The sequence below is a fragment of the Cynara cardunculus genome (genome assembly GCF_001531365.2).
Source record: "Cynara cardunculus var. scolymus isolate 2C chromosome LG 16, CcrdV1, whole genome shotgun sequence".
Taxonomy (NCBI): domain Eukaryota; kingdom Viridiplantae; phylum Streptophyta; class Magnoliopsida; order Asterales; family Asteraceae; genus Cynara; species Cynara cardunculus.
In genome coordinates this window covers 4546001-4559934 of record NC_037543.1, presented here as the reverse complement: position 1 = coordinate 4559934, position 13934 = coordinate 4546001, and the positions used below count along the sequence as shown (strand labels likewise).

The following is a 13934-nucleotide window of genomic DNA, read 5'->3' as shown; positions in this document are numbered from 1 at the left end:
TATATATATATATATATATATATATATATATATATATATATATATATATATATAAAATTGTCAACTACTACTATACGTACTTGATTGATTGGAAGTCAATATGATAAAAAAATGTTAAATTGGGAGTTGACAAAGATGATGATGTGAGACAACATGCAATGTATATCAAGTGATAGGTATTGATATTAATTAAATTGGATCGATCCATACGTATTAATTTGATTTGAATTTGCTTTCAAGATTATTAGATGAAACTCAACACGTATCAAATCAGATGGTCAAAATATATGAATCTAAGTATATTTTAAGTTAAATATGTTGGTGACAAATCTGTGTTTTAATAAATAATTAGCAAAAAATGGTTGTGAATACTTGTTCATGTGATGTGTTTTTGAAATATATGTAATATTAGTTTGTATATGGATTATGGTCGTAAAACGATCTCGTACACCTTATTTTTGTGGGATTATACCGTTTACCTTTAAAGAGCTTGAGATCCACGAGTAACCATGGTGATGTTGTGCCATTGACCCTTCCGCCTCCATGCGTTGTGTTAACAAGTTATGGGTATGAAAAGATACGTTAATTGCATGAGTTTAACTACGATTACACATGCATAAAAGATTTAATTGTAATATCTGTGAATCGTTAAAAGATTGGGATGCCAATGACTAGAAGAAGGGGTTTTCTTAGAAGAGTTTCTGATATAGTATGGCGAAACATACAACAATATATTTGATCATATTGACTATTATTGGCTATATATAGATATTGTTGTATTCCGGTAAGAACTTCCCTTTTCATTGAAACTGTGGGAATTCTATTCACGACCATCAATCACTTTCGATCGTTTTTGATCCAACGATGAGGAGCGTGAGTCTTTTTTGTGTAGGAAGGACATTTAGCTTTTGGTTTTACTCATTTTAGTATGTGAGCTACGTTAGACTATGTTAATAGTGTTTTTACCTGTTCGAATACCTCCAATGCCACCACAAACTTTTTGCCCCCTCTGCGACCCATGGGATTAGTCGAGATATGAAGGCTGTCCGGACACCAACAATTAATAAAACAAAAAGATCATTTTAAGATATGTTAATTAAGCCATGTTAAGCTACATTAAGATTTGAAAAGGTTAGTTAATGTATGTTAAGGTTTAATGTTTTCATGTCAAGTTATGTTAAGATGGTTTGTGAGTTAAGGTTTGTGTCACCCTACATCAATGCCACCAAAGTTTCATTTGTTTAGGGTCATGTCACACAATATTTTTTCGGCCCTTTGATGACGCCATAAAACTCATCTGGGGGCTATGAGGTGGTTCCTACGAAAGATTAAAATTCCTATGTGTTTTTTCATGTTAAGATATTCAAGGTATGTGATGTTTAGGTTCGTTTTCCCCTACATTAATCCATATATTTACGGTCATGCCACAATGTTTTTTCCATCCCTTTGATCAAACAAAAAAACTTACAATCCCAAGTGTGTGTTTGTGTGTGTATGTGTATAGAGATGTCAAATTGAAAATAATAAAATACTTGTTTTTTATTACTAGTTGTGTACCTGCGCAATGCGGCGGGAGCCGTGAATTTTAACGATTTTGAAGTTTCATTGGTTTTATTAGAGAAGATTTAACGATGATATAAGTTACACTTGGTTTTTACAAATTAATACAATTTAAATAAATAAGAGTTATGGTTCCAATTACAGTCTATCGACGAAAAAAAGTGTATGACAGTTTAAAATCCAATATATTTAAAATCCAACATATTTAAATGACTCGACAAATGTTAGGATCAAGCGCTTACCCACTACACCAAAAGCAATTGCCTTGGTGAAGGCGCAACCTTATTTCCTTTATAGCGTAGCAGCCARCGCCACGTTTCGATTTAGGAAGATGCTGGAACCGTGACCAACAACAAATGTGTTCAATTTACACCAAGAGCAAAGAATCAAGAGCGAGACCAAGAGTTCTAGAGCAATTAAATGAGAGATGAATAAGAGAACTTTTAACAACTCATGATGAATATCAATTTGAATCTCACCTTGGAGGATGGGGAGAAGACATAGAGGTATGAGAGGATGAATGCATGAGTGAAAGGTGTCAAAAGTATATTGGGAATATGAAAAGAAAAGGTAATAATGTGCATTGGTAACTTGCACTATATATTATTTTAATTATAAATTAAGAGACTTCAAGACTAAATGCATAAAGTAGTAGTACTTAACATTATGAGTTGTTTTTAAGACTTTGTGCATAAATGTATAGTACTTTGTGAATTAAAAATTATTTTTAAGACTTTTGATATATCTGGTTTATAAAGTAGTATATATATGTTTAATTATCCTTTTTGTAATATAGTTCTTTTCATCCACATTAAAACTTCATTATTATTTATTTACAAAAAAAATTTCACATATAATAACCCATATATACATGGAGTTGTACATTTTATCATTGCAACAAGTCTTGTAACCTTTGATTAATTATTTAGCATTTTGAGCCAAGGTTTTTGAGCAATATTCTCAAGTACGAAATTTGTGGGATTTATGATCTATTTGGTTCTCATTTACAACGCACCTTCACATGTGGTGTTACATATAAACACTACTAGATAAAAGGACTTCATCCACGTTTTTTTTGGTGTACTTTTTCTCAAAAATTTACGGACGAATTACCAATGGATTCCATAAAAAAAAAAAAAAAAAGTCAATTTTTGTTGATTCCTGTCAATTTCTCAAAAATTCAGTATTGATGGATGTATCTCTATAAGAGACGTCTAGGGTCCTTGATAAGGACAGTGAGAAACAAAAGAATGGTAGAAGGGTCGATTGTAGAGACATATTTGGTTAACGGACGATCTATCTATTGCTCGTTGTATTTTGAATCAATGGTAGAGATATGACTAAACTGTGAGCCTCATAATTTTGCTCCCGAATGTCCGTCTTTTGATATTCGGTTAAGCATATTTAATACCCCGTCTTGGGAACTATATGATAAGGTCTGAACACATTGTTAGCTACAAGATGAAAATCTTCATAAGGCTCACACATACATGTTGCTGAATTGCAAATAAGGCTTTCCTTTTATTGCAATGTTTGATGATTTGGTTAAGCTTAACGAGTCGTATATTGATGAAGCAGGGTTTGATAGACGTAGAGACGACCACTTTGTTGGATGGTTTGTGACCTACGTAAGTATATATATATATTATAATTGTTCGTTCTTATTTATATGTCTTTAAAAAATATTACAAATTACATGATTATTTGTCATTGTAGGTTATGTATGGGTCTAACCCCACTATCGATTGTCTGAAAATTCTGGCTTTAAGACCGCTTCGTTATGTTCTGAGATACTAGTGGTTTTTATAAAGGTTACAAGTTCCACAGCTTAACTCAAGGTACCGATCGTACCACTCATAATAGTGGAGTATGCGTGAGAGGTTATTGTTACTCAGAGTATAAGTCTGACTACTATGGATTATTGGATGAAGTCATAGAGATAAAATATCATACATATGGACTCAGTCGTTGTATTGTCCCGATATACAGATGCAAGAGGAGTCTATGACATAGCGATATGTGCAACCAAAGTATTGACTGATGAAAATGTGGACGGAAACAACTTTTTCGAGAAAATGATAGAACAACGTCCATAGGTAGAAATGAAGACGTGGATGAACCCATTTGTCTTGTCATGAAACAATAATAAGTGAAGTTGCCAATAATAGTCGTGACAACTGACATGTTGACGAGAGTAGTGAAGAAGAAGAGTTTGAAGACTCAGATACTCACTCAGACGACGAAAAACCTGACCTATGTGATCACTCCTTAAATGATTAAATACTAGGTTGTTTTAGTCTTAGTAAACTTTGTCTAGAAACTTCAAATCTTTATTGTTTTCATGTTTACTTGTCTATTTGTTATATTTATGAATTTGTCTACAATACCTTTATTGTTTTCTAACGTTGTTTTGTAGACTTGCTACAATGTCTCGTATTTGGTGTGGAGGAGGTATGGGCGGTTCTACTCCTAGCCACAAGTACTCATAGCCTAGTTACTGGTAGGTACTCCTAGCCGACCTACATGCTTTAGTAGTGCTTCAACACAACCGGGTGATTTTGAGTTTGCAAATGTCTATGGCATCAATGCTCCTGAACTATTTCCATCACAGAGGATGAGGATTGCTGCTAATGACAATGAGTAAGTATTATATCAACTAATTGAACAAATTAATTGTTTTTATGTATCGATATTAATCAACTCATTATATAGGTTTGACAACGTCCATGTGTTCTGCCATATGACTCAGATAAACCGGTCCATGATTGAGGGGCCATGGTGTACTTGGATTGAAATCCCTAGGGAGGCGAAGACATGGATGTGGGAGCATTTCCCAGGTCCCTAGTATTCTTTTAACTTGTTATATTTTTTCTAGTTTTATTTTGAACTTAAAAATCAACGAACCTTTTTACTGTACGAGTACTACTGTTGGGATCTAGAGCTGGACGCCATGATGCTGCAAATATGGGAGACCTAAGGTGCCAAAAACTACAATGACAGTATGAATGCCTCTAGGAGAAAAACATGTTATAAAGTCAGAAGTCGTTCGATGCCCTATATAGAAAATGACCCTAATAGGGATATGATATGTTGAAGCCTCCCCCTAGTGGATTTGTCTGCATATCTGGGGCGAGATGATCGAGCGCTAGAGCATGCCCCATTGGAAGGGTACTATTTCCAAGGCGGCGTATGCAAACTAGATGACTGCAGGAACACAATACAGCCAAACACAACGATGGATCGATCACATTCGCCATGCACGATGCTCGCCTGGTAGGTCCTTAAAACCGATTACTTTAGTAGCTTGAATTTTAATATGATAAAATTAACACATGTTCATATCACTTGCATCTTTGTAGACGAGTGCAAGAAAAGGCATGCCACTGTCAGCTATGGGACTCTTCGATTATACTCATAAGAAGAGTTCAAGTACAGAGTCATCTTTGTATAACTGGTCATGAGGGGAGTACGTGACCTTAAGGTGTAGATGGGTTGTGGTAAGTTCAGAATACCTATATAAGTTTGAACTTTATGTTAGGTTACAGCCGGGTTGTGGTAAGTTCAGAATACCTATATAACTTTGAACTTTATATTAGGTTGTCGAATGTTGGACAAACATCAGTATTGTTTAAGTTAAAATGTTAGTGTGTTTGTGTGTATTCAGTTTCCATTTGTTGGGAAAATATTAGGATTATTTTAGTTAAAATGTTAATGTATATATCTAGTTTGGGTTGCCATTTGTTGGGGAAACATTAGGATTGTTTTAGTTGGAAACGTCCTATTTAATGTTGTTATGCTATCAAAATTGACTTGTAGTATTTTCTAAACCATATGATATCTATTCAACCAATCTCACCGAAAAGTATGGCGAGGATCCCTCAGCATATCCTGTAGTTGACACCGATTTGGGGAATGAGGGGTTGGGGGACCCATGAGAGGCCGTGTATTTGGGTTCGGATGCAACCAAGATCCCAATTAGATCTTGATCGAGACATCCTCACAAGCAAACTCGTGGTGCATCATCTTTTGTAGATGGTCAGGTGTATACCTCCTTTTCATTTGATGTTTATCTATTTCATTTATACTTCTCATTAAAGGTTCTAACGTTTTTATTGTATTTATAGGTAATTAACGAGTTACAATCCCAAGTTTAAGAATTGCACATTTTAGAGGAGTCCGACAGAAGGAGCATGATGAAATTCTCCTTCAAGAGGAGGTCCGAATGAAGGAAGATGAGATGCAAAAGAGGGACGAGGAGACCGAAAGAAAAAGCATGCAGAGATGATGGATATAATGAAGGTTTACAATTTCAGCAGTTTTCGCCTAGTCCACGGCAATAGGTTTGATACATTGGTTGTATTTATAAACTCTTGTCACAGAACAATCATACTTTAATTTTGTTGAACAATTTGTATTTGTAGTAATTTCGTCTGGATAATCATATTAGTCATTAATGTATTTTAGCAGTGTTTTTTAATTTATATTATTTTAATATTATGAAATCAATCAACAAAATTTTCTGGATTTTTTCTCTGGCGGATTTGTGACGGATTATCTACCAGTAATTTTTTTAAAATTTCACTAAAAATAAATAATAAAGTAATTAAATTATAGGTGGATTTTTTCTGATGGAAAATCCGTCGGTAATTTATTTTTATTTTAAGAAAATAAAAAGCAAATTATTTTTTAAATAAGCATAATTTTTTTTCATAAAATCACCGGCGGAATTTCTGTCAGAAATTTATTAATCCACCTAATTAATTCAAGAATTTGGAAAATATCGAAAAAAATTCCGACGAATTTCTAGTGGCTGTATACACCGGAAAATGAAAATTCGCCAGAATTGCTGCTAGAAGTAGTTTTACTGGCGAGACTTTTCTCGGCCGACAAATCCACTAGAAATTGAGTTTCTTATGGATTTCTGACGAATCTGACCGTCGGAAAAAACTGTTGTTTTGTAGTATTGTATTATAAGAATTTCCAAGCTAGTTAAAAACGGATGAAAGTATATAAAAATATGAGTATCAAATTAAAACAAAATAAAATGCTAGTTATTTGGTATAATATATTAAATTCCAATTTTAATTATATTTTAAATAAAAAGAGAAGTAGGTATTATTTTGTTAAATTATGATTTGAAAAGTGAACAAATTACCATTTAATAAACTTTATACATTTAATATAAAATGTCATCAATTTAAACTTTATTTTCAAAGAAGTATTTTTTTAGCATTGATTTCAAATTAGAAATGAAACACTAAAGATTAAGTGGTGAGAAATTGGTATTATAAATTGTGATAATCTTGAAGATGGAAGGTCACAATTCGATGTTAGAAAATAAATCCTCGAAGATAAACCCTACAAGATTAATGGCATGGTTTTATGCAACTGTCACTATATATATGGGATTGGGTTTCAGGAGAATGTGAGTTATGGTGAGAAGAGATCTTCATCATAGGATCAATGGTAATTGAAGAATTCCAATAAGTCAATACTGATGAGAAGCATCGAATCAATTCTTTTTTAAAGCGCAATTCATGTGTTGTTTGAGATTAAAAGTGATCAATGGTTCAAATCAGTTCTTACACTTCTCATCTTAACTCCTATTATCAAACCATGCAAATATTACAAACCATACAAATTAATCTTAACTTTTCATCTGGTATAACGAATATTTGGTTTCATAAATATGATTGTTTTTAATATAAAGTCTTGATCATAATTAATGAATTCAAATAATCTTCCATAAATATTCAAATTATAATAAATAAAACTTCATCAGCTGCATAAATATCTTAATTGATTGGTTTGTATATTTGTAACATTTGCATAGTTTATATTTGATTTGACCTCTCTCTCTCTCTCTCTAAGGGGTCCATTCAAGGGAAAACTGATTAATTTGTGATAACTGTGAGATCCAATCTTAACCACAAATCAATAAATAAATTATGAAACTAATATTTTTGGTAATTTGACTTAAAATTATAATTAAAGGGCATTTTAGATATTTTAAGTTTTTTTTATCTTTCCTCTTTCTCTCTCTCCTATCTCTGACCTCCGAGGGCATCATGTGATACCCAAAATATACCAAGATACACAATATGGTATCCAAAACACACCAAATAAATTTTGAGACCACTGTGATACCACTATGATACCAATTGTGGTACCACTGTGATCCTAACTGTGGTACCACTGTGATACCAACTGTGTTACCACTGTCACAGGTGGGTGCTTAGTGGTCGATCATCGGAGACGGTGTCTTGGTCAGACAAGATGACCAGAGGAGGTCAACAGAGTGGTGGTGGGTGCCGAAGAAGGCCACCGGATTTGGTCCCTATGTGTCTCTGTGTGTGTATATATATCATATATTAAAATAATTAAACAAATTAAAATATATTAAATAATCAACACAATTTACTAATTTACCATTTGTTTTATTTTAATAATAACATTAATTATCTAAAATAATTGGCTCACATTGGACCTCACAATTACCACAAACTATCTATTTTTCATTTGATTAGGCCCCTATATGTGTGTGTGTGTGTATATATATTTATATATAGTTGGGTGCTGATGTGATCAACCACTTTTTGTAAGATTGTTGTCAATATTAGGTTTGCCAGAGTTTTCATACTTTTTTTGAACCTTCAAGGTGTGTTTTTCCTATGAAAGTTCGCCAGAGTTTTCATACTTTCTTACGTGAAAGTTTGCTTATTATTAATTATAATTGAAGGTTTGATTTTTTTTTTTTTTTTTCATATGAAGGTTCAATGTTTTTTACTGTGCAAGTTTAGAACTTTGTTGTGAAGATTCATCTAGATCAACTAATCCGAGGTCTCCAAGGTGTTCTCATGAAAATTGGACAGTCTCACATGATGTCAAGAAGGGATATCTTTTTGGTGAGAACACCTCTAAGCCATAAATCTTTTTTGATTCCATAGGCCTCAGTGTTAGTGTTTTTGTAATAGAGGGACATTTTTGTCTTTCTTCGAAGAAGATCGACCTTCATCCACTTATAATTACGAACCAATTTCAAAATTTGTACCCATTGCCAATCAACACCACTTTATAATTTTAAATATATATATCTTTATCATTTATAATTTATTAAAAAAACATGTCAAATAATTATGAATACAACAACCAGTGACAGTGTCACCGTGGCAACATGCTCTTCGCAAACGTGTTGATCATTATATGGTCTAGGTGATAAAGTTGTTGTAGCCTAAACGCTATGACTTATGACCTAATATCAATTTTGTCCGAATCCTCTAAGAGTCAACAGTGAAAAAGACTGTCTCAAATATTCAAAATATCATTCAAGAAGCTCTTATTTTCATGCTTTGTTTGGTGCAATAGTACATAGCTTACACTCCCTTAGTTTTTAGTACCGAATGGTACTTTTTGACATAGTAAATTACAACTTAATTTTGATAGGTTATGTACAATATGTCATAGATTTACAATTACTAGATTTACTATAGAAGCCAACAGACGAAAAAAAGTTGTTTACAGTAATCCATATTGTTATTGAATCCACATAATAAATTTGTCGTAACATCCGACATAAAAGGACTGTGTGACTACACATTTAACAGGACATTTGTATCTATCTGTTGATGAAGAATTATTATGTTTTATTACAAAAAATTATTCAGTAGCTTGAAAAGTATTATCTTCCGCTTGGAATCACAGCAAAGACAATAAACAAGCAAATGAAATGAACCCAAAGATTTTTTCTTTGATTAACCTGGATATCCAACCCGCTATGCAAGCGACTAATCTCATGGCGACCACCTGCTTTGAAGATAGCCCAGAGTCACTGCATTTGAACCTCCGTGGCCACAAGAAGATTTTTATTCCTTCTTGGATTTGAATCTGTGACCTCCTGATACTTTTAACCTTTGGAGCCAAGCTCAAACCAATCAGACACCACCCTTGTGGTTAACCCAAAGAAAATTAGGGACCATAGATGACAAAATGTAAAAGATAAGGGATAAAATTTCATTTATAAATACCTTATGGACTTAGCACATTAATAAGTTACTGAAAAAACTCTATATAGATATTACCTAACATCTATTCCCCCAAATTTCTTAGTTATTTTTTTTTATTAACTTGAATATCCAACCCGTTATGCGAWCCGACTAATCCCAGGACGACCACCTGCTTTGCAGATAGCCCAGAGTCATTGCAATTGAACCTCCATGGCCATAGAGGGATTTTTATTCCTCATTGGATTTGAACCTGGGACCTCCTGGTACATTTAACCTTTGAAGTCAAGCTCAAACCAATCAGACACCACCCTTGTAGTTAAATTTCTTAGTTATTATGAACGACTACAAATTTTTCTTTTTCTTACTTCTGAGTTAACGAGACCATTATATATATAAATTGTTGTCCATTAATTTTCATCAGAGTTGCACAAAATTTCATAACTTCTTATGATTTGCCTTCTCTTTCTTTACTTTGACCAATATAGTCAAAAGTCAGATGATAATTGAGCATTGACTTTCTATTACTCGACAGTGTTTGATGGGCAAGCCTTAAGTGCAAAAATATACATCATTTCATGTTTTGTCATAATCACTGTATTACTTATAGTTTTATTATAGATGCCTGCAGAGGAAAAAAGTGGTTTACGATCAAACCATATTGTTTCTGAATCCACATCGTGAATATGTCGTCATATCCAACATAAAAGGATTAGATAACTACACATTTAACAGTATATTTGTATCTGTCTGTAGAAGAAGAATTATTGTATTCTACTAGTGAAAATCTCTTTGGTACCAGGAGGTCACATGTTCAAATCCAACAAGAAATAAAAATCCCCTTATGGCCACGAAGGTTCAATTGCAGTGACTTCGGGCTCTATGCAAAGCAGATGATCGCCATAGGATTAATCAGCTCATATAATGAGTTGGATATCCAGGTTAATAAAAAAATCTCTTTGGTAGCATGAAAAATATTATGTTCCGTTTGTAATAAAATCAAAGACAATAAACAATCAAATAAAAATGAACCCAAAAAAGTTAGGGACCATAAATGACAAAATGTAAAAAATAAGGGATAAAATTTCATATATAAATGCCTTGCGGACTTTGTACAAGAAAAGTTAATGAAAAGCTCAACTTATCAGTTATCACTCTAAACAAATATTACCTAACACCCCCTCGAACTTTTATTTATTACAAAAAGACACAATTCTTTTTTTTTTCCCTTACTTCTGAGTTAAGGAGACTTTTATATGTACAATTTGTTTCCTTTAATCTTCATTGGAAATGAACAAAATTCCATATCTCTTCATGGTTGGGCTTCTCTTTCTCTCCTTTGACCAAGAAAGTCAAATGATAATTGAGCGTTGACTTTCTTCTACTACTTGAGAGAGAGCTTAATGGGTAAGCCATTTTGAGGAAGTGCAAAGGGGGCATACTGAATCCCATTCTGTGGACCAACTACTGACCACCTGCACAAAATTACGTATTTTGTCATAATCATAGTATTTGTAATTTTATTATTTACGAATACATTTGTGAAGTCGTTTAAATATGTTGGATTTTAAATTGTCATTTAATTTTTTTATCGATAGACTGTAATTGAAACCATAACTTTTATTTATTTAAATTGTATTAATATGTAAAGACCAAATGTAACTTATATCATCGTTAAATCTTCTCTAATAAAACCAGTGAAACTTTAAAATCATTAAAAATTCATGGCTTCCGACGCATGACACGGGTACACAACTAGTAATTTTTAGATGTGTATACATCGGAATTAGATCTGATCGATTAAAAAATTTCAGTATTCAAATTAAACCAGTCGATTGTCAGATTCTCGTATAAAATCGACTACGTACAAAACCCAATCCGATCCGATCCGATTCGATTAAATTCAATAACTATTTTTATTAATTTAAATCTATTAAATATTTATTTTTTATGTGAAATTAATTGTAAAAAAAATTAAAATGTGAACAGACAAATACAAACCTGTACTTTGTGGTCAAATGATGGATGAGCACCAAAATCTCCAGCTTGGCTAGTTCATTCCCGGGACACGAGTGGACCCCACTGCCAAATGGCATAAATGTATTGGGCTTTGGTGCAACCTGTCCATTCATATTACACGTCACCATTTCATTACTATTTTCTTTTTTATTTAATTTATTTCAATATTCAATAAATATCTTCTTTTATTTAATTTAATTTAATTTACCTGGAATCTTGAAGGATCAAACTTCTCTGGATCAGAAAAATTATCTGCACTGTGGTGAATGTTTCTAAATAATGGCAACACCTTCCATCCTTTTGGAATTAGATATCCTGAAAATATATATATATAATGTTAGAATCAGATATTGATACCCAGTTTTTTAAGTTTTACAAGTAAAACTCTAAAACTGGGTATTAATAATAATTATTTATTTTTATTTGAATTTTAAGGGGTAAAACCTTCAAATTCAACGTCTTCAACAGCTTCTCTGAAGGTAAAAGATAAGATAGAAGCAACTCTGAGTGTCTCTTGAATGACTGTAGAAGTAATCGGCATCTTCTTGGTATCTCCCCAACTCAAACCCTTGTCTTCATTACCCATCTTTATCGCCTCTTGTTCCTCCTATCAAATCCCAAATCGATTTCATTAAACTATTATCAATTCATTCAAATTCAATATAATATATATATATCATGGGGATTGCAGTTCTTACAGTCACTGCTTGTAAAACGGTTGGATTTTCAGCTAAGTACTTGATGATCCAAGTTAAGACGCTTGCGGTGGTGTCCCTGGCGGCGAAGATGACTCCGATGATGTTATCGGCGATTTGTTCGTCGGTCAGTCGTTCTTTTTCCTCCATGAATGAACCTAACAGATCCTTGTCTTGTTCTTTCTTGGTTTCTCTTCTGGATGACAGAATTTTGGCCAAGATCTGAGCTAGTTCTTTCCTGGCCTTCATTGATTTGTGAAACAGTGTTCCGGGGAGATTAATCGGCATCGAATTGTACCCTTTTTCAAGAATGTGATAACATCTCTTGAGATCTTCTCGATATCGCATCTCGTCTTTTCCCAAAATCGACAGCAATGCGACATTAAATGTGAACTGGAGATCAGAAACAAACGCATCAGAAAACAGAGTGTTTATCCTTCCCCTGTTTTGAGTTTAATCTGACTGTTTGTTGGTAGGTTAATGAGCTTAATGGAACTCGCTACTTATTCGGTTGACTGTTTGATAGTGACTTAGAGATATAGAAAGTTGTTTATTCAGTAAGCTTATAGGAGAGCTTATTCGGTCTATGAAAACACCCTCCAAACAAAAATCTTGCCGATCTATATAAATAATAAAACTTTATCCGTACAAGACTTAAAAGGTAAAACCAACCAAACAGCTCCTTACAATTTTCATTTCTTGAAAAGTGTTGATCAGTCGGTTTTCCCATGAGCATAGGGCGTCGACGATGACGGATTCGATGTCGGAAACCATGTGTCTGATTGATTCCGGCGTGAATGCTCGGAGGACAAGACGTCTTAACTTGAAATGGTAATCATTCTGGTGAAAGAAAATGGCTTGTTTTCCGATCATTCGCTCTTTGCTAGCCGGAAATGTGGGCTTAAACAGATGAGATTTGGTGACAAGAACAAGCTTAGCAGCAGCAGGGCTTGAAATCATCACACAACGACATCCTAATATGTGGGTCTTGAAGATTGAACCAAACCTGCAAACGAATCCCGTAATTCGATTCTTTCCATTAGTTAAAAACGAACCAAATTTAGTGTAGAAAGTGAAGATGGTGATGAAAAGGGCTTACTTTTTGACTTTGGAAGTGAAGAAGACATTTGGGTTTTGAGAGTAGAGTTCAAAGGTTTCACCGATGTAGGGCCAACCAAGGGTGCCCGGAGGGAGGGGAAGGGATTTCCGGCGGCCGTCAGCGGCGGAGGAAGTGAAGAAGAAGATGAAGAAGCAGCAGAAAGAAGCGAAAAGAATACATAAAGAAAAGAAGATGGTAATGGAAATGAATTCCATGGTTTTGTATTGCGAGTATGGATGGAGTGGTGTGGAGAAATGGAGGGCGGAGAAGGGGTATGTATAGGTAAGGGGGTGGTGGAGCCGTTGAGGGTGCATGCGTTAAGTATGGATACTCATACAGGGAATCTTTCCTCCAGGTCGTCCAATTTGAAAGGGCTTAAATTGATTTATTCAAAAAAAAAAAAATATATATATATATATATATATATTTGGTTATTATACAACCCTTGACATTTGTGCAACCAATACAACCCAATCTTAACCGTCCATTTGATTTGATGAATATGTGATTTCATAAAAGTTTTGATTGTTTCCTAATATAAAGTATTAATCATAATTAATG

The 13934-nt window shown here is 33.6% G+C and overlaps 1 protein-coding gene across 1 annotated transcript; it reads right to left on the bottom strand.

Moving 5' to 3' along the window:
• Positions 1 to 10623: 10623 nt before the first annotated feature.
• LOC112529250 (abscisic acid 8'-hydroxylase 1-like) lies at positions 10624 to 13600 on the bottom strand. The gene is made up of 7 exons (XM_025140429.1): positions 13374 to 13600; positions 12962 to 13280; positions 12278 to 12667; positions 12024 to 12186; positions 11788 to 11894; positions 11562 to 11680; positions 10624 to 11035 (listed from the first exon to the last, which is right to left on the bottom strand). The coding sequence occupies exons 1-7, from the start codon at positions 13586 to 13588 to the stop codon at positions 10945 to 10947; spliced, it is 1404 nt and encodes a 467-aa protein (XP_024996197.1). The 5' UTR covers positions 13589 to 13600; the 3' UTR covers positions 10624 to 10944.
• Between the last annotated feature and the right edge of the window lie 334 nt (positions 13601 to 13934).

Excerpts from the sequence above, each read along its gene's own strand:
- LOC112529250 (XM_025140429.1), bottom strand. The coding sequence starts at position 13,588 with ATGGAATTCATTTCCATTACCATCTTCTTTTCTTTATGTATTCTTTTC. Across the intron at positions 13,281-13,373 it reads TTCACTTCCAAAGTCAAAAA|GTTTGGTTCAATCTTCAAGA; the intron begins GTAAGCCCTTTT and ends ATTCGTTTGCAG. Across the intron at positions 11,036-11,561 it reads CATTTGACCACAAAGTACAG|GTGGTCAGTAGTTGGTCCAC; the intron begins GTTTGTATTTGT and ends AATTTTGTGCAG.